A 25,146-nucleotide genomic window follows, 5' to 3' on the forward strand; every position below is an offset into this window, starting at 1 on the left:
GCTTGCGGAAAATCAATACGGAACCGCTCATTTTGGAGGGACATGTGTGTCACAGTCAATAGGAGTTAATAGGCTGGCTTGTTCAGTGAAGACAGGCAGCTTGGGAGAGAGGCCCACTCTGACAGCTCAATACATACTGAATGGCAAGCTGCTTGGGCGGAACACTCGCCGCGGACACATCAAGTCTGCAATGGGAGCTGAAGGGTGCAGGCAAAAGTTAATTATAGAATAGAGCTGAAGGTCTTACACACAGAACTACAGAATCACCCATCCAGTAATCAGAGCCGACGTATGCACCACACTTACGCTGAAGTCACACACGCGCACTTTGCCGCATGCTTATTCGCTGTTGTCGAAACACGGGCGGATAATTATCTTCGTTTCGGTTTCATTTTGTGAAACATTTTTTGTTGTTTGCCATTCATTTTAGCAAGGCGGGACTCTACGCGATGAGGAAAATTGCACATTTTTGCTGCAGCTCTTTTAATGGATCTCATTAAATCTTGCAGGTGTACCTTGTGAAGTGTCAGGTGAAAGTATTTTTTTTTTATAAAAGTCAAAATTAAAGCGTTAACTCTGGAGATTAATTTTTTTTTTTAAATTTACGTATTCAAGACATTTAAATCAATTAACTCTGTTTTATTTACTTCAAAAATAATTTGCATACTTTGCGAAACCAAATTCAAATGCTTTATCATATTCGCTGTACATTTTTTGCACATCTCACATTAAAACAAGTTACCACTGGGCCTTGCAAACCAACACTGCCGGATTGTGGCGCTTGTGGGCACAACTAAATGTTCTGTATAGGTTTGGAGAATTGTTTCAAAGAAAAAAGCCTGTAAAATTGCCTCTGTTTAGATTGCAATCAAGGATCAAAGAAAGCTATTAGTCTTTGAATTAAAATAGTCTTTAAATTTGGTGATTTTACATTCGTTACAATTATCTGTGACAAAAGTCACAAAACATAGTAATTGAAAAATGTGACTAATCGCAATTAATTACGCATTTTTTGCGATTAATTAGTTAAAAAATTTCATTGCTTGACAGCATTCTTTTTTTTTTCTTATCAATCGTTGATGAGTGAGTAAAAAATAGTTAAATATGAATAAAAAACTTGATTCTGCTCATTTTTAAGAATAATATTGAGTGAAGGACGTGTTCAATTGGTGAGACAATAAAATACGATATGTGCGGGTATTATCTATTGCAAACATGGTTTCATTTTTTTATGAACCAAATAACGTTTCAATCAAGTGTTGAAATCACTGAAAGCAAACAGAACAAACTGGTCATTGAATTTCACAGTCACCACATTCGTGACACTTATTTATATATAATAAGATATTAATAGAAGGAATATTGCGTTTGTTTTAAATCCTATTGTGTATTCAGTTTACAGGGGAGAAGTGACAAGTGAGGCCTAAATAGTTCTAAATAAAAACGACCTGCTTACCTGAAAGCAACACGCATCCCATGTCTCCAATTAATTAGCCACAAGTCTCATCAGTACAGGTTAATTGGCTCACGGCAAGGCTGGGGGACCTTGTGACAAAAATAACAAAACAAAAAAATAAAACAAGGAGAAACATATTTTACATATTTTACATTGAGTTGAGCAAGCTCCAGATCTGCCAAACTGGCTAATAATAACTTAATTAATTGAGGTCGACAGGTCATACGGTTTGATTCCATAAAGAAGGAATCTCCTTTTAATTAGCACCTGTTAAAACTTCATTTGGTTGAATAATATGTCTTAATTTTAACAGCCAATTAGTAGTTACGTACTTGTACTTTATACAGTAAATTCACAGAGTATTTCGCAGAAAGGAGCTTCAGTCTATTAACGGGAATTCAAACAGAAATGTGCTCATACCTTGTTGGATTATTCTACAGCGGGAATATTCTGTGGAGAGATGCGGTTTTGGATGTCAATTCAGAGGATGTTCAAGTGACTTTTATTGTGTTAGCAATGGTTAGAAAGCAGAAAAATGGGTGGCATTCTTACCATTCCGCGAAGAGAGCAAGAAGGGGGTGAAAAAAAGGTGGCTTGGCTCCAATTGACATTTCAATAAGTGGAACAGAGCGTTAGCAATTCATTCCCAACTTTTCTGAAACAATTATTGAGATGATAGCTCCAGGCGTTGTATGTTCCGGGTCCCAGGAGTCCTGCTGGCTGAAAGAGTAATTGACTAAATTGTAGCACACACATCGGGGCCATTTACAAATTTGCCAAAAATGAATCGTTTAAAATGAAATGAGGGTGACTCTCAAATTAGCAAGGAGAATGATTGAGATGTGGCTCTGGGAATTAAGAAACATGATTTAGAGCTCGGCAGGAAAGAGCATCTGTGAATAGTCCAGTGTTACTCACCAAGCTGCTCTCACTCGTATTTAAATATCACCGCAGTTTCATGGGCGCTCAGAAAGGACATTTTTGGGATGGCTCGACACCTGGATGAAAAGATTATTGAACAGCCGATCGTTAAAGGATCATAATGCTCTTAAAAGCTTTGCCATTGTTAAAATACACAGACAGACTGGTACGCCTTGAAGTCATTTGAACGCACAGATATGTTATGAAATCATCTGCACCTTTTTATGAGCTTTGTACAAATGGACGGACAAACATATAATAATAATTTTAAAAAATTATATATATATATATATATATATATATATATATATATATATATATATATATATATAAAATGAAAATCATACGATCCAGTTGAAGGGCTGGCTTTTGGGAATGTGGTGTTAGCTACATTTTTACAAGGTGTAGTCATTTGTGGAAAACAACAAGAAATTATTGCGAGTGTGAAGGGCCTGACAGGCATGATTGATTGTAGCGCAGACACTGTGTTGATTGTTGCCTGTTGTTTCATTCCTGTGGCTCCCAGCAGCCACTGCTCTCATCGCCCTGGCGAAAACCCTCCCAACCACTGATGAGTAATTACTAAGTTCATTAGCCACGCTAGTGGTCCAGAGATGTATTACAATGAGATCTGTCATCAACTCTCCTCACTTTTACCCCCGCTGTTCCTCCTTCTCTATGATTCAAAATCGGCTTAAAAGGTTATCTTAAATATCTAAAGAATTCCTAATTAGGGCTGAACGATTTGTTGGTGAAAAAATGTATTGCATTGCGATTTTTGTGACAGATATCGATTTAATTTGCGACCTTTTCACAATTGACGGTGACATTTACGAACATAACGGAAAATGCCATTATACCATTAAAAACAATAAAAGTTAATACTCTCATAATGCAAGAACACTAAAGATGTTTTGAGAGGGGGGCCAGTTCTTCAGGTTTTTAAAAACTACTTGCCGCCAAGCATAATTTTGTATATGTGTAATTTTTAATATGAAAATACATTTTTAAACACTAAAATGTGTTACATTTCATACTAATGTACATGTTTTGAGTATACGTCGATAACATCATTGTTCTTAGCAAAGCTAAATTGATTGAAATATATAATTTTGAGAGCTGTTATTGTGTAGATATCAATACTCTGTGGTGCAAAATTGTACAAATATTATTGATGAGATTATAAATAATTAATACACAATTGACATTTTGAGCTCTTTATCATGATGATGTGACGTGTTCCGGTCTGAGAGCGCATGCTAAATTGCTAACATAGCTGTCATCTTATTTTATGTCTACATTTGTAGATACGTTGACTGAAATACAAAATTTCTGTTCATAGCTGCTGGCTCTCCGCCCTAACGAGGTTCTAGCCAGACTTCTGTTAAAAAAATCGACTGCACACCTATGCACTTATTTTGGGTCTTTATATTTCACTTTAGCGATTAGCATGCATCGCAATTCCTCGTTTGTCTGCTCTGTTAAAATGCTACTTGTAGGTGGCGTAGTTGATTGGTCATCACGGAGGAGAAGATCCGCATCACGTGGATCGTTGCTGTTGCTGGGCACGGACTTGCATATAGTACAAATACAGACCGTACAGTTGTGGCACAAGCTAGTTTGGCGCCTAGCATTTTAGCAGCGGCGAAATAAAATACTTCAGAACGCCGCTGGATAGTGTGACCTGCTTCGTGAGGACAAGAACCCTTTAAAAAAAAACGGCAGCTTTGCCGCTTTTGAAATCGCGTTGTTTTAGATTGCGATTTCGGCCCTAATCCTAATTAAACATTTTGCAAAGGCACGCGTGCGCCAACACCGTACAAAAGTAAAACGGACAACAAGAATTTGTTAGCGGATGGCAAACTACATGCTGCAATGGATGATTATCAAGTATTGCCGACTCTGCATCCGGTCTGAAAAAAAGTGGCATGCATGCGTCCTTGGCTTCACCACAACTTTGCCCCTTCTGAGACTATATGTGAAAAAATTAGAAAAGAAGCTCACCACCGGAAAAATCACAGCAAAACATTAATTACACAAACCTTCCCAATTGGAATTCTCTCTTCATCACCGGCCGGCCACAAAAGAGCTACAAGCCGTCACAATCTAATAGCAATGTCAAAGTTCTTTTTCTTTAATAGGAAAATTGTTATTTATTGATCGGCACTTTGTAAAGCCTTCCAGCAATACTCCAATCACCTTGGCTGTCAAAAGCATGGAAATACACTGTGTGCCTCTGTGATTTGATGGCACACTGATTCCCATTACTGGCTCAATTCCAATGTTAATTACTTTCAACGTACCATCATCTCCCTCCAAAGAGTCTTGCGGAGACCGCGAGTGTCCCACCAGAGGACAGCGGGGGGTACGAATGATAGGTAGAGTCGTGCTTTGCCTCCGACTCCTGGCCATTAGGCAGCATGATGGGCTTTTCTTTTCCAGACCATTTCCCATGGTCAAAACGGCATAAAACAGCATTTTTGGTTCAATAGCAAAGACTTCAACTGAATAATCACAAGGGTGAAACTGTAGTTATAATAGGGGCACCTCTGGGATAAGCATACATAACAGGGGTGTCAAAAACGCCGTCGGATTTCTGGAGGGCAAAGTGTTTAAAGTGTATGCTGTTGGCTCTTGCTCCAACATCTGCTTTTAATTACTCAATTAGCGCAATCATTTAGCCTCCTTGACATTCATCCAAATGGCAAATCATAGCCGGAAGTTGTTCTGTTCAAACAGAGCGTTAAGAGGAGTCATGAAAAATGCATACACGATAATGTATATGGATACTTAACTAATTGAACCAATTAAAGGGAAGGAAGCGGTTGGGGTGAGAACAGACTGAGTACGGCCCTCCGGGAAGAGGCTGTGACATCTCTGATCTACAGCCTCCCTGCTACATATTCAACGATGCACGCCTGAGGTCATATTTCCACAGACAAAAGGTCTGTGACTTCAGTCATACGATGGCAAGACAGCAATTTTAAATGCTTGCATATTGAAGGGCGTAGAGAGCAGATCAGCGCTCGTCAATGGTGCTATTTTGAACAACAGACAAATATAATCAGTGTAATCGTGTCGACTATTTTTGTACTTTGGACAACACGCTTCCGGTGAAATGCTGAGTTTAACATGAGCTATTCCGCCCCAACCCCAAAAAATAAAGAATGATTGTACCCCCGCGGTGGTGATTTTCTGCATGCCATGGATGCATAAATAAACATGGGCATAAATACACAGAGGACACTGACTTTGACTAGACGGCCAAGTGGGGCAGATGTTATTAAAAGGGCTATTTATCACTGTCACCCCTCTCAGGTTATATCCCTCTCTGCCCTCCAGCGATGTCACTGCAGGCCGCACACGAACAATGTGGCTCATCCGAGCAAACCTGCAGCCTCCGTCACACCAACAGAACCAAACAAAGCGGCACAAAAGCCAACATGTAAAGACGGCATAAACGTGCATACGGTGTGAATAATCGGACACTCGTCCGCCGACAAATGTAAAAGAAACTAAAAGCAGGGTTCTTGCAATTTTCGCCAAATACCTGCACACAGCACACTTGTTCATTTTCCGCTCTGTTAGTTTATCGATTGCGACCACAATTATCCACTTTTCTGAAGCTCTGCAGTAAGTGAATTCCCCCTTTGTTGGACAATAAGTACAGAAGGTTGGAGAAGTCATACTATTCTTCAGCCTTAGGGGAAACTCCGCTTCTCGTGCACCCTCATCATCATTAGCAGGCTCCGATAAAAACAAGTGCAATTAGTCCACATCTGATGAGGAAGGTGCATCAACTCCTGCTGCCGTTTCCCTCTGAGCCACGCGGCCGTTTTTACTGACGGTAGCTCACGTCGACAAAGATCACACAAAGGTGAGGAATGATTACACTTGGGAACAATTGCAAAAAGTATTTCTGTTTAGTTTGATTTTTATGCTGATTAAAACTAAAATTGCCATGCTGATTGCAAAATGTGCGCTTTGTTTGTTTTTTTTTCTAGCACGTCACATCAAAATAAGAAAAATTGGACTCATTGATGTGCAGTCACATCAAAATAAGAAAAATTGGACTCATTGATGTGCAGTCACAATTGTGTGGTGAGAGGTGTGTGCAGCTCCCAATAGGTCAGGTCTATCGATATCTGCAAACAGAAAGGATGCATAGAAGAAATTAAGGAATTAAATTTGTAACCATGGGCAATCCATTGTCAGATCTACTTCATTTTATTAGTTTTTAAAGCTTAAAATTATTCAATCGTAGTTTTTTTATTCACATGCATACAAATGCATTCATTATTTTTTCAAGAGAACGTGGATCTTATAGCTCGCAAAAAATGAGCTATAAGCTATAAGCTAATGAGCAAAAAACAACTGTCAGATAACCCAACAAAAAAATGTGTTCGCCAATTATATGATGCCATCACTGTGTGACATCTTTTTTTGACAATTTTGCAGGAAAAACTGAGCATTGAAACAATCCGCGGAAATGTGTTTTATCATGTCAAGTTTCTAACGACAGAAACGTCCTTGAAACACGTCGCGGCCTACTTCCTCTTCAAAGCACACTTCACAACGCATTCACTCTTGAGACAAACAAAGAATCTCAAGTGCGTCAAGACAGGAAGCAATGGCTGTTTGCGTTGAGTACCATGTTGGGCGATTTGGCGAGCAAAATCGTCACATTTTCACCTTTAAGTTTCCATTACTGTGTTTTGTTTCTTTGTCAGGCAGATGACTTACGAGTGCAAATGATTACTGATTTTTATTAACTTTTTAAGTCAAGTCAATATGAACGAACGTTTATTTATCAACTCAAGTTAAACTTGTTAATGTACTAAACACGTTTACTTGGATTCTTTTAAGTGTTTAGTAAGAACTTTGCAAAATTCTAGCACTCAAGGGTGATGTGCTGAAAATTTAAATAATGCAAACATATTTATGAATTTATCATTAAAGTCACATAATTACGTGGACTTCATTTCTTATGCGATGAATTTATTTAGACAGTATAAAAATAAATAAATGTAACAGTAACAGTATGTACAAAAAAAATAAAGCCAACCGACTGACTGAAATGAAGCAGATTTTTTTTTTTCCGGGAAAATTGCATTCTACTACATTGCTATGTTGATTTGAAATTGGCTAAATGTTCAGCCTAAGTCGAGAGTGTTGCCTGCCTTTTTCCGTAAATCAACTCACCTAAGCAAGAAAAATTGTCGAGAAAATAGATAGATACTTGCGAAGCAGACCTTATCATTAAAAATCTATACATAATATAAGGTCGGGCGATTGGCATCAGCATTTCATGTAAGAAGTAGCTCTTTATTCTGGACATCAAGGGGCCACCTATAAAGCCGCTTCACACAGCAATCCACTCAAGATTAATGAAGTGCTTACTTAACCAATTTAAACCCTTAATTCCTATTAATTCAACATAATAGCCACCCTCGCTGCCAGAATTAACAACGCTCGGGCAGTCACTTGCAAATCTCTGCAGGCCCGAAAGAGTCGACCCAGCAAATTCAATATTCAATGACAAATATGTAACAGTATGTATATCACTGTTAAAATGCATAACCCCCGTGTTAGACCCCTATCAAGTGTGCTTTACACCTGTATTACATTTCTCCCTCAATCAGCAGCTTTTCTGAGACCGCCGCCTCCCACGAGGAGCAGAAAACCATTACAAGGGAGCGCAGCTCATTTGCAGAGAGATTGGAGATCACGCTGTATCATGTGAAGCATTTCTGGAAACCAAATTGATTTATTCCATTCCGATGTTTGCATGCAGCATCTGTATGAGTGTATTTAATGTAAATCCCCAGTCTAGAATTGAGTTTCGAGGGTTTGCTGCTTGGAGTGCAAGTAAGAAGTGCTGCTTTTAAATGGCACAAGAGGGGGGAAAAAATCAGCATCTGTATATTTGCTTCATCTACTTTATATTTAGACCTGATCAGCAATGTAACAAATAAAAATGTCAATTAACCAAAAACAAAACACAATTTTGACCCGAGACTGAGCCAGTAGTTGTTCTATGCTGAAACAAAAGGCGAAAGCAAATAAATAAATATTCAAGACAACTTCAATTTTAAGTGAGGAAAACAGATCAAGCGGAGCCTGTGGCGAGAGGCGCCTGACTGCAAGCTGGTGGGGGGTAAAAGACGGCCTGGGGGGTGGGTTATGGAGGGCGTCTGTTTTTAAATGAGCTGAAACTTTAAATACTGCATAATATATAACAAAAAATGGATAGTTCATTTAACTCTCGAGAATAAGTCGTAGAAAAACTATTAAAGTTCATTACGCTCTTAATGTCAACAGAGTAAGCGTTAAGTATGACTGAAGCGAAAAGAAAAGAAAAACAAAATCATCAACTTTGTTTGGAAAGAATAAAATGATTTTGACATGTTTACATGCTCAAGAGAAAAAAAACTATGACAATATCCTATGGTGTGTAAAATACGTCGACTCAAAGAAGGCTATCTTGAACACAGCTTTGATACACGAGAGGCGTCAGCAATGTTCCAGGACTGATGTCGCAAAAGATATTTTTCAAACCCAAACTACAAACGAGTTTAACATTTCACTGTGGGCCAATTGCTTTGATCAGCCCGTGAGAGGAGCCGTCCCTTGTGGCAGGACTTGCTGACCTGAGCATCAGACAGTTCCTGGCTATAAAGAACATCACCGTACTGGAGCAACTGTCCTACTCACCGGACTTGGCGTTGTCTGATTGTTTTTCCTTTTCTTCTAAAGATCAAGAAGTCATCAACCTAAGTGCATCCGTTGAGAAGACGTAGACAGGGCGAGATGGTTGTGATGAAAGGATGCCAGAGGAATCTTCCCTGGAATGCAAAAAGTCGGAGCAAAGAAGGGTGGGAAAATGCATTGGTATTTGAAGGGGAAAACTTGTTTGGGTGTGAAATATGTTTTCTGACACAAGTCCTGAAACTTTTCAGACACACTTCATAGTACAGTGTTGCCAAGGTGCACACGGATTGCTCACCTCATACATCAGGCCTGTGAGGGCCATCACATGAGCCTTATCAAAAATTAAATGGAACTTATGACGCGAGCCTGTCAATTTAATAATGTTTATTTTTGCGGTTCTCAGTGGTGTCAAAGTGAATTGTAGCACACTGACAGGTGTTTCTTCTATTTTGTCATCCTCACGGGGCTATATGAGGTGAGCTCATAATTAGAAACGGCTCGCACTTTACCGACACGCCTGCAAATAACAACCAGAACAATAAAAACAATGTTTCTTCCTAATCCAAGAATGGATTGCACACGTGTGACCAGTGAATAAATATCCAACATCTGTATGTTTACCGTATTTATTTATTGTATGCCAAAAGGAGGAAGATAAAGCATTACAACACGCCTTGTCAACTGTTAAGAAATTCACCACATTTGAGTTCTGCTGGAGTTCTGCCCAACAAAATGGAAAACTACCAAGCCAGTAATCAAACGCAATTATGACTGACGGAACCAAATTGCAATGTTTCGCTCTCACACAGTCGCCATACGTCTGTCCAGTGTTGATGTTTGTAGTTGAAATGTAATGAGTTTTGCGTTCCAGTCGTCATATTCAAATTGGGGAAGTGCCATCACACTGAACGTTGTGACAACGTGTGATGACACCTCTGTATTCACATGTAATTCCAATGTGATCCTTAAAGTGAGGCGACAGGAACCCCTGCCGTTAATGGAGCAAGCGTGGCGACGGCGCCGTCGCTCCAACCACAAGCTTCATAATGATAACCATGCCGGTGTTAGCTGCAGGGCTTATGTGCACAATAATTGTTTCTGCCAAGCCATACATCTATATGACAAGAGGGGTGGTGGGTTGGGGTGGGAGTATCGTACAAGTTTCCCTGTTAAATAATTCATTTAGGAAGCTGCAACTATTTCAAAGGGGTGACCAAGATTTAGTTATTTTTTTGGACGACGTATCTAATTAGACTTTGCAATTAAGTTGTTAAACACATCGCCGCAGCACATGTTTTGCTTTACTTACCTAAATCCTAAACAGTACAAGTACTTAAAGATTTCACCTTGACAAAACGTATTACCAGCATCTGCACGCAATTAAACTTGGCTTTGGAGGCTTTAATTCTTTGTTCATTAGCACTTGAGTTGGGTAATTCCGCCACTTCGTAACAGCGTTAGACTAGCGCGGCTATTAAAAGGCATCCATCTTGTGGCAAATGTAGACAAATATACTTCATTTGTCGTGCTGCGCAGATAGCGAGTGAGTCCGAGCCGTATTTGAGAGCGCCTCAAAAGGTGAAACCGTGTAAACAAAGACAGCTCACTCGCATGCGCCGCAGTTTGGATTTCAGCGACCCGAATCGTCCTGTAAGAGCTCACAAAGCCGCAGTCAGCTGCAACCCCACACGTTTGCGTCTGGCCATACGGCCGTATCAATGCAGCGAAGGGGTCAAAGGGTCAATGAGTAATTAAGACATGCTTGCCTGAGCATTCCCCATGCACACTTTGAGTCCTGATGAAAGGGTGCAAATGAAAGGAGGGGGGATTTCAGTGTAGCCCGATACCAGCGATCACATTTCAGTAAATGTTCCTTGTTCAAGGCAATTAGAATGATTAAGATAGTGTGGTGTCATCGCACTGTTTAGGGGGATTTTGCATATGAATGATGCATGAGGTTTTGACATTTGATGAGCACAACGAAAGCCGGGTCGCTTATAGCAAGTTAAGCTGAAGGAAAAGTCAGTCAAGAGACGAAACAGTTGTTGTACGGTAGAATCTCTACGGTTGAACCCAAGCCAATCCGGGAAACGGTTTGAAATGACAAATTTGTTACAATACAAGTAATACAGTAAGTCCCCCATCATTGCAGGTACGGGTTGGCAGTACAGCTATTTCATGGATTATTTTTTTGTACAGTTTATAACTACTGTGTTCAGTCTCTTGTTTATTTTGGGTGTAGTTCCACTGTTATTTGAAACTGTAAATTTGAAAGAACCTCAGGCAGTATTTCGACAACAGCCTAGTTTTTGTTGGAGATTACTGAATGTGAAATTCTCTTTAATCCTGATCTTTACGCCTACAGAAAATGACGACTGTAGGTTTATTTTATGATGTACATCTATGGGCAACGCACAAAGGGATCGATCACTACACTGTACAATAATTTTATTTTATCCATTGCTCTTGCTCTCTTAGAATATATTAAATGTGATTATTTTATTATAAAAGTGTATTTGATGACCATTAATTTTTTTTTTTTTTAAATGCTATAACAAAATGACTAGGGAGTATTTAAACACTGTAATATATTTCTATATTGCGGACTTCACTTATTAAGGTGGTGGTCAGGAATGTGAGCCCTGGAATGAAAGTGATTTACTCGACCAGTCTTTTAACATTCATCTGTCAGAGTACAGTATTTTTCCCCAGTTATCTAAAGGATTGGATCATACAAGGGGTCATTGGTGAAACAGCGATCTCAACATACAATCCTGTTCCTTGAGGGCTGCTGTCCTGCCTGTTTTCCATCTGCCCCAAATGCAACACACCTGATTCAAATGATCAGGATCGTTATCCAGCTTGCAGACCTCGTTAATTATCTGATCATTTGAGTCAGGTGTGTTGCAGCAGGGAGAGATGCAAAACAGGTATGGCAGCGACCCTCCAGGAACAGGATTGAAGACCTGTGGTCTAGAATGACTAACGTACAAATACGGGTTACGTCATCACCGCAGGAATGGAAAACATAAAAAAAAAAATACTCCTTTTGCTCAGATGAGTACAATAAAGTATATATTCAACAGTAAGTATTTCAATCAACGACCTAGTCAAGTGGCCTCAGACTAGCAAGTATCAACACTCAAAGAGGCATGCCAGCTATTTTGTAGCCTTCCAGTGCAAAGAACGGGTCAAAAGGGGACATTGATTAACATGTACGACAAGAAATTATACCTTCTTCCTCATTGTCGCCGGAAATGAAGAGGCTAAAGCCAGAAAATTGAGGTCGCTGATAAATGCTATTAGGAGGAGATGCAAAGGGCTGAGGAAATCAATATGGCAGTTTGTCATGCTGGCTCTCCCGGGGAGCAGAACTGAGCAGCAGAAGGTAAGCGTCTGCCCCGTCAGCAAAGCACATTACCAGAAATCAAAGGCTGAGGAAGGCCCGAAGGAAGACATGCACGTGTCTGCGGACGCAGGCCACACTTTGGTGATTAAAATCCTTTTTATCACACCTGTCTTGACACAGCAACACAATTGACTAGCTGCCGCATGGAGGTTGATCACTAATTTACATTAAAATAAATGAACAGGGGTTATTTAGGTTTCACGCAAAATGAAGTGGTTATGACTGTGTTATTGAAGAAGCAACACGCTATGGCTCAATTGTGGAGGGGTTTCAACGAGGTTTTTTTGTTGTAGCACTGCAAATGTTGGGCCACACTGAAATGTCGCCGTGTATATCAGGGGGCTTAACAGGAGTCAAATCTGTGAATTTTTAGGCTGGTTTATAAATGGATTAAACAAAATATCATACTTCAACATAGTGCACAAATACAATGACTAACATTACACGAACGGTGACTCTTTTTAAAAGTAAAATCATCCAGGTACTATAGCAGAAAAGCTATTTTGGTGGAAACTTTCATACATTTTTAATGTTAAGTGTTTTATTTAAATAAACACTGTTGGTGTTGTGTGTCAACGTAATAACATGTATAAGCGACTCTTCCATTGCCACTTCAAATCTTTAATAATTTAACAGAAAAGGACCACTTGAGACACAGAATGATACACCTGTCAATAAGTCCACTGGAGCTTCTTCTTGGTAGATGTAAATAACACATATATTATGGTCTTGCACTGGAATTCAGTTTGTTTGTTGGGTTCAATATTGAGCACCTTCTTCTTCCTTGTAGGCAAAATAGACTTTGACAGGCCCAACGCTTGTCTTGACAGTTTCTGCTGCACCCACAACCATCCAGCAACCGATTCCATACGCCAAACAGGGAATACCTGCAACACACAATGCTCACTGCTGTATTGTTTGATAGAGACAATGATTTATTGATCAAATAACGTCATTACATATTATGTACTGACCTAGATTGATAACTTTGAGCATGGTGAAAAACCTGTCCTCGAAGTCCAAGTTCTGTGGAGGTGCTTTGGTGCAATGGTACTTAATGAATGGGAAGCAGCCTGTTCTCAGTATGTGGTAGTTGGAACCCCGAACGCTCCAGTTAAAGTTGGACAATCCAAACTGGTCATTGTGGACGGCAGAGTAGCGGACACAGTAAGAAGTCCACGGTGGCAGTTTCCGCTGCACTAGGTGGCAGGTGAGCACCTCCGAGGCGGTGGGACGAGGAATTGATTTGCCAAAAGTGGTCGGAAACAGCGCGACTTTAACAAAAATGCGGTGAACCTTTTTCAAAAACTCCCTCATAACTTGCACTTATTTTAAACGTTATTATAGCTGTCGGAACCTCGCGATTAAGTGCGGTATTCTCGTTTTAATGAGCGCCTGCCTCTTTAAAAAATTGTCTAGTGACTGGGTCGGCTAAAGTAAGCACACATGAGCCTCCTGCGAGAGAACACACGCTACTTAAAAACAGCGTTATATACACAAAGACGGAGGTTTTAAGTACATGAACTGTGTAAATATATATATTTTTGTCCATTAAGGACAACAAACATTGTAATGGAGAGCTGACCTGAGATGTGTTTACAGTTACCTACCGGTGAAGTGGTACTCACATTACAGTCATCCGGCTGGAAACAAATGAGGCGGACCAATTATTCTTTGGAGGAAAAAAAAACTACTAATAAAAATTTTAAAAATACATTAATAATAACAAGAACAATCATAATAGCAACATTAAAACGGTTATTGACGTAATACACACGGAATGAAACTGGTTTATTTGTAAAATTAATTTTGATAAACAGTTTACAGCCAAAAAACTCCCATATTTACTGAACTGACATTTTTTTAGGAAATATCAATCAAATATTTTTTTTTATTCTAAATTAGGTAAGACCTGCACATCTGAAAATTATTCATGTTATTAATTTAACTACTGAAATAAATACTCCTGTACTAGATGGAATATTTAATTGTCACAGATTTCCAACAATATATTTATTTTTAAATATATTAAAACATGTTCAGCCATTATACAAATATATTTTTAATAATTATACCCTTACATCAGCTCCCTTTAAAGGCAAACGAAATGGGGTTGACTCACAATTAACTCTCATTCATACATTTTCTACAATCTCAATTTTGGCCAATTATCCCACAGCTTGCTTTCCAGAATGTGCAACTTTAAAAATGTAGATGAAGACGGCCCGTTAAGCCATTAGCAATCTACCTTAAATTTGGTTTCCCCCTGCATTTTAGCAGGGGATATTCCTGATGAATGACATATGACAAACTGCGAGTAATGGTCTTAAGGGCTCCCCATAGACATTCTGAGACAGTTCAAATAACAGCCAAAACAAAAAAGGTTTACTAATGATTCCTACGTTGGTAGCTAAGAAACACTCACCATCTTCAGTTGAGGATTGTGGTTAAATTAAAGTTAAAGTGCACTCAACGTCCGGTGATAAAGGGGGGTGAGCACAGTTGACTGAGCAAAACTGAGCAGTATGCAAACAAAAGACAACAAATAAAAGATTAAAAAAAAACAATTAAACAACAATATAAAATGTGCAACAATTCCTAATCCATAAAATATAGTTCTTCATCTGATTCTTTATGACCGGATTTGTACCACATAAAACTCAAGTTCCATTCGTGGTAATTACGGTAAATCATCATAACTCATTGATGAATTGATGAGGGGGAAAGACAATAACTTCAACAATGCCCCCTGTTGAGATGTCAATGTGCAAAAATGTTACTGTGTGTTTAAAAAAAAATAATAATTCCCCCGCCCACTGACAGTGCTGTAAAAAGGCCACTCTAAAAACACAGCCCCATTCTGTGTGAGGTTCAGGTGTGTCACGTGCATTGTATGGTGTGTTAAGTGGTTAAAATGGTGACATGGTTGGTGGTTGTACTCAACAGATATATCCTCAGGGTCACTTCTGAGTTTGGAGCGTGTGTATGATTAGTGAACATGATGAGTGCAGGGGCGCATGTGGTAAATTGTTGGGCTTTTCTTAATTAACTGCTGGGAGGAGCAATTAATGTTCAGAAGATGTGCCAAATACAAGATGGCTTTAATTGTACCACGCCATTTGAAGAAACGACGAGCAGTTCACAAGGGTTTGCATTCAGATCGCAATCGGGGGAAAAAAAACAAAAAAAAAACAGCGCTTAATGTGATGCTTTTAGCAACGCAGTACACGACGCACTGCACCATAATGGTGTGGGGGGTATCGTATAAGTAACAATGGATACGTTGATTACTCCAAACTGTTACAGCGCAAGAGGATACAAGTGTTGCAGGTGCTCAAGCACCTTTGGGAGACAAAAAGCGTCGGCCTAAGCTCGGGTGAGCACATGAGACGGGAGCCAATAACTCTGTGCTTGTCAACCACATGTGCCTCACACAACAATAAAAGTGTCCAACAGGGACTTAATTGTGTTTGTAATATGCAGGCCCCTAATGATGGCTACCGCTAAAAACCATTAACCACCGTGGTGACTCAACTGCTGGTCTGAGGCACCAGGCCACCAACTAAATGAATGTTTGATAAAATAATACAAGTTGCAGATTAACAAGCATAAACTCAGGCACGCTGCTAATAAAAGACGTCTATTGTTTCAGGTTGATGAGGTGTTCAGGCATGCGTAAGCATGCATAATGAAACTGGTATGAATTATTAATGTGTTGATTATTTAGACTCATCTATCAAAATGATAATGAAGTCAGCACCTAAACACCAATTGGGGTCTTTGCGTAATTACAGTATTTAGTTGTATTTAACCAAAATGAAGAGCAAAGCACTGATCTATCTTTGTGATTACTAAAGTCTCATCCTGCAGTCGTTCACAATCTTTTTGCAAATATACTTTTTACATTTAATTTTCTTTTTCCTATTTTTGCTCAATTTGTCAAAATGACCAAATTTAATCATGCATGACATCACCAGGCATCGAGTATGTTTAAAGGTCAGTTGCGTGAGGAGCCGAATGATAGCAAAGGTGTCCTTGTCCTACAATCATACAAAATTAAAATGTTACTTCGGTGTGGCTGTTGTTCTTGTTGAGGGTCATTGCGCTGATCATCAGCACCGTCAGCATCACAGCATGTTTAGGCATGTTCCAGATCCACATGTCACAACTGCAAAAAAAATCACAGACTCAACGCGTTGCCTCCCCACAATTTAACATTTCTTGACATGTTTGACCTTTTTTTTAGTCCTTCCGGTGCCATCCGAGTTGAACAGAAGAAGGCTAGACACCACCCAGTAGATTCTTCATTGCATACGTGGACACTGGCTCGTGTGTAAAGTGAGGTTCTCTCAGCGTGTATGCATGTATGCTTAATGGCATCATTAGATGTATATTAAGGGGTCAGATTTGGACGGACTCTCCTACTTAAAAAGGACTAATTTTCCCAGTAATATCCTAATAGCTATGCCCTCTCTCTAAACGTGGCAAATAAATCACCAGTGAAGGAGTTGTTAATAAGTAAATGGCAGTCAACTGCCTCCTTTTGCTGTTCCTATTTGTCAAACTAAACACTCCTGCCAGTAAATGCAAATGTCCGCTTGTCAGAAATCCAAAGTGTCTCGGACCTGGCCACTTCATCTTCACTATTACTTGATGGCCCCACCACTTTGTATAATCGTGATGCTGTATAATGTGGTCAAATGATGATGGATATCTTGGCCCGAGGCTGCACTTACTGATTCTCATTTAAGTTTCCTATTGTTTTTTTTTTTTTTTCTTATTTGCAATTTTACACCAATAATGTTTTGGCTTTGAAATATCATGAGCATTTAAAACTTAATGCAGAAATCCATAATAATTTCAGACACTTCAGAATATGATATAAAATCAGAGACCACCATATCTACTACATTAAAAAATTATACATTGCAGTACAGGACACTCTTAAAACGGCTGAGTCTAAAGTAGCCCAAATTGTGTAAAATAGCGACCTCAATACTGGGTTGATCCAAGAAAGGGTAAAAGCCACCTATGAGTTGAAGCTACCAACAATTGGCTTACCTGTAAAGCTGTGGTGAAAAAATATATCTATATTTTACCAACATTTTATAAGAAGACTTCCTGACACAAACAACCCATTACCTTTGGATGTGCTGTCCACCTGGATGTGAACGCTGAACCAATGTCCAAAATTAGCAGTTTTACCCACTGAGCCATCCAGCCACACATCAAACTAACTCCAACTTTACTACACAAAACTAAAAAGAGTGACCTGCTTCAGGTCTACAGCCGGCCCAAATCCGATCTAAAAGCCAATCTGCTGGGTCAAAAATAATTAACCCAAACTTGGGTAAAAATGGTGCTTTAAAAATTGGTGTTGTTGTTAAATTCAGCTCTTTTCAGTTTAGGAAGCTGACCGAGGTAAAGTATCTACTTTCTCAACAGCACTTTGAAGCAGCAATTCATTTTTCACTTTGTCACATGTCGGTGGATTTCGATAATGCACTTTATTTTGGAGTCAGCCAATCCTCCATCAAGCGTCTCCAGTTGGTCCAAAATAATGCTGCTCACCTCTCAAGTTGCCTTGAAACTCAATTTTATTCTTTTGCTTTTTTTTGTTTTTTTTGGTTTTACTGTTTTTAACTGTCTTCATTATAAATTTGTTTTATTGTTTGATGTTGTACGACTTACTTTTGCTCCATGTACAGCAATTTGTAAATGGCGGTGGCTGTCTTAAAGTGCTTTATAAATACCGTTGAGTTGTGTTGAAAAGCCTTTAGATTGACCATAGATGTAAACGTCAGTGTCAATGGATCTACTGACCAGTCGAGGGGGTACGCCACCTCTCGTCTGAAGCCATCTCCGGTTACCTATGAAAGGGTTATAGAAAATGGATGAATGAATTTACAGAACATAAGTGGATATGAATCCTACAAGTGATGGCAAGACAGCACTTCGGCAAACCCTTACCTTGGATCACGGTTTCTATACATCAGGCAGATACTGTACCTGAAAGACAGCCGAACTCTACAGTGCATGGCCACTCCACTCACTTAAAAAAAAAAAAAAAAATCTACCCCTGATGTCCCATTGTTGCTCCTCACAAAGCCGTGGGAAATGTAAGTCTGGATTGTACCTGTGTTCTATTGCCTTGGATTTTCATTAAAAAGCCTGATGCTGCAGCTGAGGCCCCCGTCGTTCTACAATGTGAGGAACGACTGTGCAAGGGCAAACATATGTGACCCACTTCTTCCCATCAAATAAAGTATGCAGCTTTCAGCAACAGGTTTGAATCTAAATTGATGTTTAAATCCAGACAGGTTTGCCCATGTGGCTCTGTGCCCAATTCACCGAGATGCGTCTTTAATGCAGCTGCCTCTATTGTGTCATGTAGTGTTCATGGCTTGCCTCTTAATTATGCTGTCAGTGGATCCCATTCAAAAACTGAAATTCACTAAAAAAATTGAAATTTGATTTTTCGAGTGTCATCATATCCTTTTAAAATGGCTTCTCATTGTCAGTGAAATTGTACAGTACCTCTCACCTTTAATGATGAATGAAATTATATATCTTTTTTTTTTTTTTTTTTGGTGACCAATGTCATTTGAACAAATCACAACAAGAGTAGCATCAAACATACCTTTACACTTATAATACCAATCAATATTACCAGAGAGACATAGAAACCAAACAACAAACTGAGATTATTCCCCTCGTAAAATGTTTTTTTTCAAGCAATTCATCTTGTATTGGACCTAATTAGTTTTTTAGGCCGGTTTGCACGTTAAGAAAAACCTCTGTTATTTTTTTTCTTTTTAAATTAAGATTTAAATGACATTGTCTCCACTGTCCTTTCACCAGTGTTAACATCTGTTCCATTAGATACTACCCTCTAGTGGCAAGCATTCCCTTTGCTTCTACCGAGACGTCAATAGACAGCAACTGAGAGGGTCAAACTAAATAAAATGATTCACAGTAAGATAAAAAAAAAATTAAGGAAAAATATTGGCTCTTCAGATGGACATTTAAAAAAAAAACCTCTCACATTATCTTTTAGATGACAAAAAGATACTCCAGAACTGAAAAAAAAAAGCAACAATATGCACGCAAGTGTTTTGAAGTAAATTTAATGGTGTGATTTGAAGTAACATTGACTTGATTTGAAGAAATGCCTTCAAAAGCTAGACTTGACTCATATGGGCAGATTTTTTTTGGATTGATTTTCAATTTCGTTTATACAAAGCAACCAAAACAATGTTTTCATCATTGAAGACTTAATTTTAATATTTTTGTCTCAAACAGTCTTTATGGAAATTAAATGAAAACTGACCATATGTGGTAAGCCATTCTCGGCTCAGAGATGCTGAAAAACTCTTTCACTAACTCTAATGCAGCAATTCCTTAATAATACAATTTATTTTTTTTAAAAAGTTACGCCCTCCATTGTTTTTTGGTTAGTTGAATATCATGATGATGTGACGATGTTGACGTTATTTTTATTTTTTTTTCCATTGTACGTTCCCTTTTCAGTTTTAGAGTCTTAATGGTCAGATGATATAATCAAAGCGTTTCATTTTTAAGATTGCAGATCAATAGACAGCGCGGTCATGTGCTGGTGGGTGCAGAGGTTAACCATTCATAAACCAGCACATTTCCAGTGCCGTAAATCAAGCAGCGTTCAGCGAAACTTAATCCTGATAAATGAGACTGGCTTTCCGTGGCAAAACAATTTTCAGTCGACCAGCCAGAGGTTAACCAATGACAGGACATTTTGGAGTAGATCACTTTAGAATGACCTATAGTCTGAAAGATGTGTGTGTGTGTGGGAGGGGGGGGGGGCTGAATGTTTCGGCAATGTAAGGTTAAAGGGCACGCCTTAAATGGTAGAATCAGTGTATCGACACAATAAAACCTGACAGTTTATTAGCGGGTCATGTGACACATTTGCTCCCTGTGCCCACTGTTTGACTTGCCTCTCAACACATCCCAGGGGGGCTGTAAGAGAGGCCCCTATCTGCTCAAATGCCTCCCTGATCTTGCCTAAACATTGATCGACTTCCACAATATAGTGAAATGGAGCAATTTGACACCACGCGTTGCAACACTCTAAACGGCATCCATCACGACGGCCTCCTTACACGCGCTCACCTTCTGACCCATTGTGTGAGCTGGATCTCTGAAAGCTAACCTTGTCCGCTGAGATCCGGGTCTTGGGATAAAGCACAGACAGGTCCTCACCTTGTAGAAGGAAGACACAATGAGGGATGGAGAATGTGATAAGTTGGTCACCGGGTGAGCTGATCTAAGAGTGCAATGGCGTCCAAACCATCACACTTTGAGCACACTGAGTCAAACGCAGAGAGTTATATTTGTTACCACTGAGAGGCTTTTTGAATACTGATGAGAAGTAGAAGACGGTACAGATATATTCTCAATGCTTCACTTTGTTTATGACAAGGCCCTCAGGAAGCAGGTCTGGTTGAAATAGATGTGCAGTTGCATATCATATGCAATCTGTCCACGATTGTCGTGGTAGAGCGCACAGAATCATGTCTTAACCTCAGGTAGGTCAATTCTAGGTTCAAATTTTCCTCTTTGACAAATGCTTTCTGAAGTTGCTTGAAATCCTGAACTGAGATCCGTGACGATGTTTGTTCCCACGTTTTTTCCAGATCGATAACAGAACAAATAGTTAACTCTTGTACTCACGAATGCCGATACTAAGTATCCGATACCATTGGCACTGTTCATGCATAAAGTTTCAAATAAACCATTGACAGGTCATTTTCAAGAAATACCTTTCATTTATTTCTAAAAAAAAGCAGAGCACTCACTCTGAAAATGAGAATTTTAATTTCGAAAAAGTCTTGATAGAAGCACATTAATAATGCACTCTAAGCATAAATATAAACATTTTAAAACTTGCACACATATGAGAGAATGGACATGGATGAAATTTAAAAGAGAAAAACGTTCTGTCAGCCATGCAGAAATTGAATTAGCATCACGATATCAAGTTTGGTAGTAACACACTAATAATGCACTATAAGCATGAATATAAACGTTATAAACATACGTCGATGAAATGCATCCAAATGAGCAAATGAGAAAAACGATTTGGGTACAGTTAACTTGGGAAAACAGACACGCATGCCATGAGGGCGCCTTGGTATCTGTGACTGATATCGCCCGCTGTCGTGAGAACCTGAGCGCTTTGCTACAAATGCCCTTGAGTTATCCGGATGACTCTAGTAACTTCTTGTTATCCTGGAGACCTTTGGTGGCTGCTTCAATTTTACAGTGGGCGCCTGATGGACGAAGTGGGAGGGGTCAAGCTGTGAGTGACAGCCTATTATCAGAAGGCCTCCGGAGTCTAATGGCTTTAAAGTCACAAGCACAGAGACAGCACCTGCCTTCAATAACAACTCGCTCTCCACTGGGCGGCTGATGAATACTGAAGCTAAGCCCATCTATCCGGGGATCAATCAGGACCACGACTGCGATCGATAGCACTCTTGTTTCTGTAACTAGGAGGTGCCATAATGGGTTGGCGACTTAATTACGTTGTCAATTTCTAACTTTTGTTTTAGGCGTCTCTTAAATAGTTTGGAAAATGCTTTGCTCTGACAACGTGTGAACTGGTAAACGGCTGCCAAACCTTTTTTGGTTGGTTATAACTTCCATTTAATTATAAATGGTGAAACCCTGAGAAATAATCTGCTTAGAAAGGCTGTCACAAAAACAATCATTTAAGAACTTGTGACATCACTGATGTTGAAGCACTTGGAGATTACTGCGTCCAACCAATTTCGATTAACGAAAATTAATAAGATAAGTAAAAAAACTTTTTCGCAAACGACATACAATAAAAATGAGTGTGAATTGATTTCACTTTTTTTTCTTTGTCAATTAATTCCATGCAGGAACTTTCAGGATTGATTTTACATGTATTTTTTTAGGTTTTACTGTTTCGCCATATATGGAAAGAGGAAGGTCAAACAGTACTTTGGGAATTTCACAATAACAATACAATTTTTTTTTTTAATCTTGTACTCAACAAATGTGTCATTTGAAGAAAAACTAAAACTAATAAAATCTAAACTAACAAAGCATTTATATATATATATATATATATATACAGTGAACCCTCGGTTATCGCGGTTAATGGGGACCGAGACCACCCGCGAAAACTGAAAATCCGCGAAGTAGCGGCGCACCTTCAAAAATGCTTAAAGAAAATTATATATATATATATATATATATATATATATATACGGGTAGAGAGAGAGAGAGTGAAATTCATGTTATAACAAAAAAAAAAAATTATTATTAAAACTTATTATTTTTTTTATTCCCCAGCCATTATTTTTGTATTTATTCAATTACTTCTTTTTGTATTTATTTAATTACTTCGACTTTTACCTGCTGGTACGCCGTCCGGTGTGCCCTGTGAAATGAAAGGTGGCATTCTTCATTTATTTATTTATTCATTTATTCATTCATAACTGACAGCCTCGCGCTCCGCTCGTGCCCGGGCTGAAGGTGTTCCTCTTCGGCTTAACTGCCACGCACGCCGGCCGGAGCTCTGGTACGGTCCGAACCGCGCGAAACGTCGCCTCAAATCGTGCCCGGGGGAACGTGCTCTTCTTCGTCCACTCTCCTGTTCGCCCACGCTCTTCTTCGGCGCACGCCGGCCGTCTAACCGCTCCAGCGCCCCGTCATGCCGCTCGGCGAAACTACAATGTCCCCAAATATTTTTTAGACCCGCGAAGCACTGAACCCGCGAAAGGTGAACCGCGAAGTAGCGAGGGTTCACTGTATATATATATATATATTAGAATAATAAACATGCTGTAAAAACTAAAAACTTTATTTGATGCGCTGTATAGTATAATAAAAGATCTAAAACTATTCCAACACCGCATCTAACCTCAAAGTGTTGCAGTTGAAACGACATAAAACGTGTTGTCATGTGTAAGTGGCACATTGTCGCCAATCTGCTGAAAGCTGTGCTGACAACAGAGGATCATTTGTGTGTTATATTGATTTGGATGATGTGGCAGGGCGGAGTGTTACTATATTTGGTTGTACACGATACAACATAAAACAACCACCTTTTTCAGCCTGTCATGAAAAACATCATGTTCAGGAATCAAAGAACGTCCTTCTGGTTCTTTCATTGATCCATCCCGAGTGTTATTTGTGTTTTCAGTGGGTTCTGTCAGGCTTCACAGGAGATTACGCTGTTGATATGCCAGTCATGTAAGAGCCATCATCATATTCAAGTACTGTAAGAGGAGAGGTCAAACGCTGCACAGTGATTCCCCCTGTACAAGCCATAAAGCACACAATGGTGCGGCAAAAAGTGTAAGGGAGCTGTTGTCATTCGCTATGGTAGAGCAAGCTCACTCCGGGACTTTGCCTATGCAGTTTGCCCAAACAGCAGGCCTCAAAGACAGGAGACACTGAGGGAGATGCTTTTGCAATAAATTCTGCGGACTTAAACTGCGTACAGTAGCCTGTGATGGGATTCCGACTTTGCTTGGTATCCACACAGAGCCCGGCAATCTGCCCATAAATAAAACAGATGTTTCCTTTCCTCCTTGATTGCCACTTGGTATCTCTATCACACCGTGAAACAACAGCGCCGGGGAACTAGTGCAAGTCTCGTGAGTGTTGAAGGGTTCGGTCTGTTGTCTAAATGTTAATTTACTGTAACGCTCTCTTGTGACATGAAGAATGTCAAGTACAATTGACTATTTTCATAACTGCCTGCCGAGCTTTTAAAGATGTACACTATTATATTGGATAAAGATAGAGCGCAAATTCCTAGCCTAAATTTAATTAATGCCATTTGTATAACTTCAGAGCTACGCACCTCCTATACTCTCTCTCTCTCTCTCTCTCCCCCCCCCCCACATCACTAATATTACGCAATTGATAACGATAGAGTGCATTACATTAATATTATAGTGAAAACCTGAAACAGGGCAAATTTGGAATCAATACAAGAAAAGCTTATCTAAGATTAAAAACATTAGTATAACTTGTGGACCAGTAATATGGGTCCAAACGGGAAGCAGGGTTACTTGGGTTGATTTACCTAACCACCCCCCTACCCAAAATGAATAAATACCCCCGCCAAAAAAAGTCGGGTCCTTTTTGCCCAAATTATATATTTATGAGCCAACTGTTTTTAGGGTGCAGCAAAAAAAACTAATTTAAATGATTTGACTTCAGTTACACACACACACACGCGTAAACACACAAAAATGTGGACTCCAAACCACTGAAACTAGAGACTGTAGACTTTTTAGATCCACTGCATTTTATATCCACTTTTTTTGGATGTGTGCCAATTCAATTCAAGGGTGAAGAAAATGTTTTTTTTGTAATCAATTAAAATTGGGCACAACCTCTACAATATGCAGTCAGAACAGCTCTTTATCACTTCTTTAGTGGCACCGCTTATTGAATGACATGCCTAACCTAAATAAAGTATTGCTCAAGATTAGTTTGTAACAAAAAAAAGGCCTCCATCTGTTGACGCTATTAGGTGTAATTTTTACCCCCTTGTGCCTAATGATCCATATGCAAGCTGTGAGAGTGCTTAAGAGTGTATGGCCCCCTTCAGGCGGTGCATGGCTGC

At 39.4% G+C, this 25,146-nt stretch overlaps 1 protein-coding gene and 1 long non-coding RNA gene across 2 annotated transcripts; both read right to left on the reverse strand.

The window, feature by feature from the left end:
- Positions 1–1,493: 1,493 nt before the first annotated feature.
- LOC148335076 (uncharacterized) lies at positions 1,494–9,218 on the reverse strand. Its single transcript, XR_015844000.1, has 5 exons — positions 9,092–9,218; positions 2,375–2,454; positions 2,009–2,176; positions 1,877–1,906; positions 1,494–1,545 (listed from the first exon to the last, which is right to left on the reverse strand). It is a non-coding gene; the product is annotated as an uncharacterized LOC148335076 (long non-coding RNA).
- Positions 9,219–13,102: 3,884 nt separating this feature from the next.
- Positions 13,103–14,126, reverse strand: c6h15orf61 (chromosome 6 C15orf61 homolog). Its single transcript, XM_088299135.1, has 2 exons — positions 13,472–14,126; positions 13,103–13,384 (listed from the first exon to the last, which is right to left on the reverse strand). The coding sequence occupies exons 1-2, from the start codon at positions 13,812–13,814 to the stop codon at positions 13,257–13,259; spliced, it is 471 nt and encodes a 156-aa protein (XP_088155261.1). The 5' UTR covers positions 13,815–14,126; the 3' UTR covers positions 13,103–13,256.
- Positions 14,127–25,146: the final 11,020 nt, after the last annotated feature.

Source organism: Idiotropiscis lumnitzeri, chromosome 6 (assembly GCF_059441095.1).
Source record: "Idiotropiscis lumnitzeri isolate Australia: NSW breed Sydney's pygmy pipehorse chromosome 6, RoL_Ilum_1.0, whole genome shotgun sequence".
NCBI classification, from domain to species: Eukaryota; Metazoa; Chordata; class Actinopteri; order Syngnathiformes; family Syngnathidae; genus Idiotropiscis; species Idiotropiscis lumnitzeri.

Excerpts from the sequence above, each read along its gene's own strand:
- c6h15orf61 (XM_088299135.1), bottom strand. The coding sequence starts at position 13,814 with ATGAGGGAGTTTTTGAAAAAGGTTCACCGCATTTTTGTTAAAGTCGCG. Across the intron at positions 13,385-13,471 it reads GCTCAAAGTTATCAATCTAG|GTATTCCCTGTTTGGCGTAT; the intron begins GTCAGTACATAA and ends TGTGTGTTGCAG.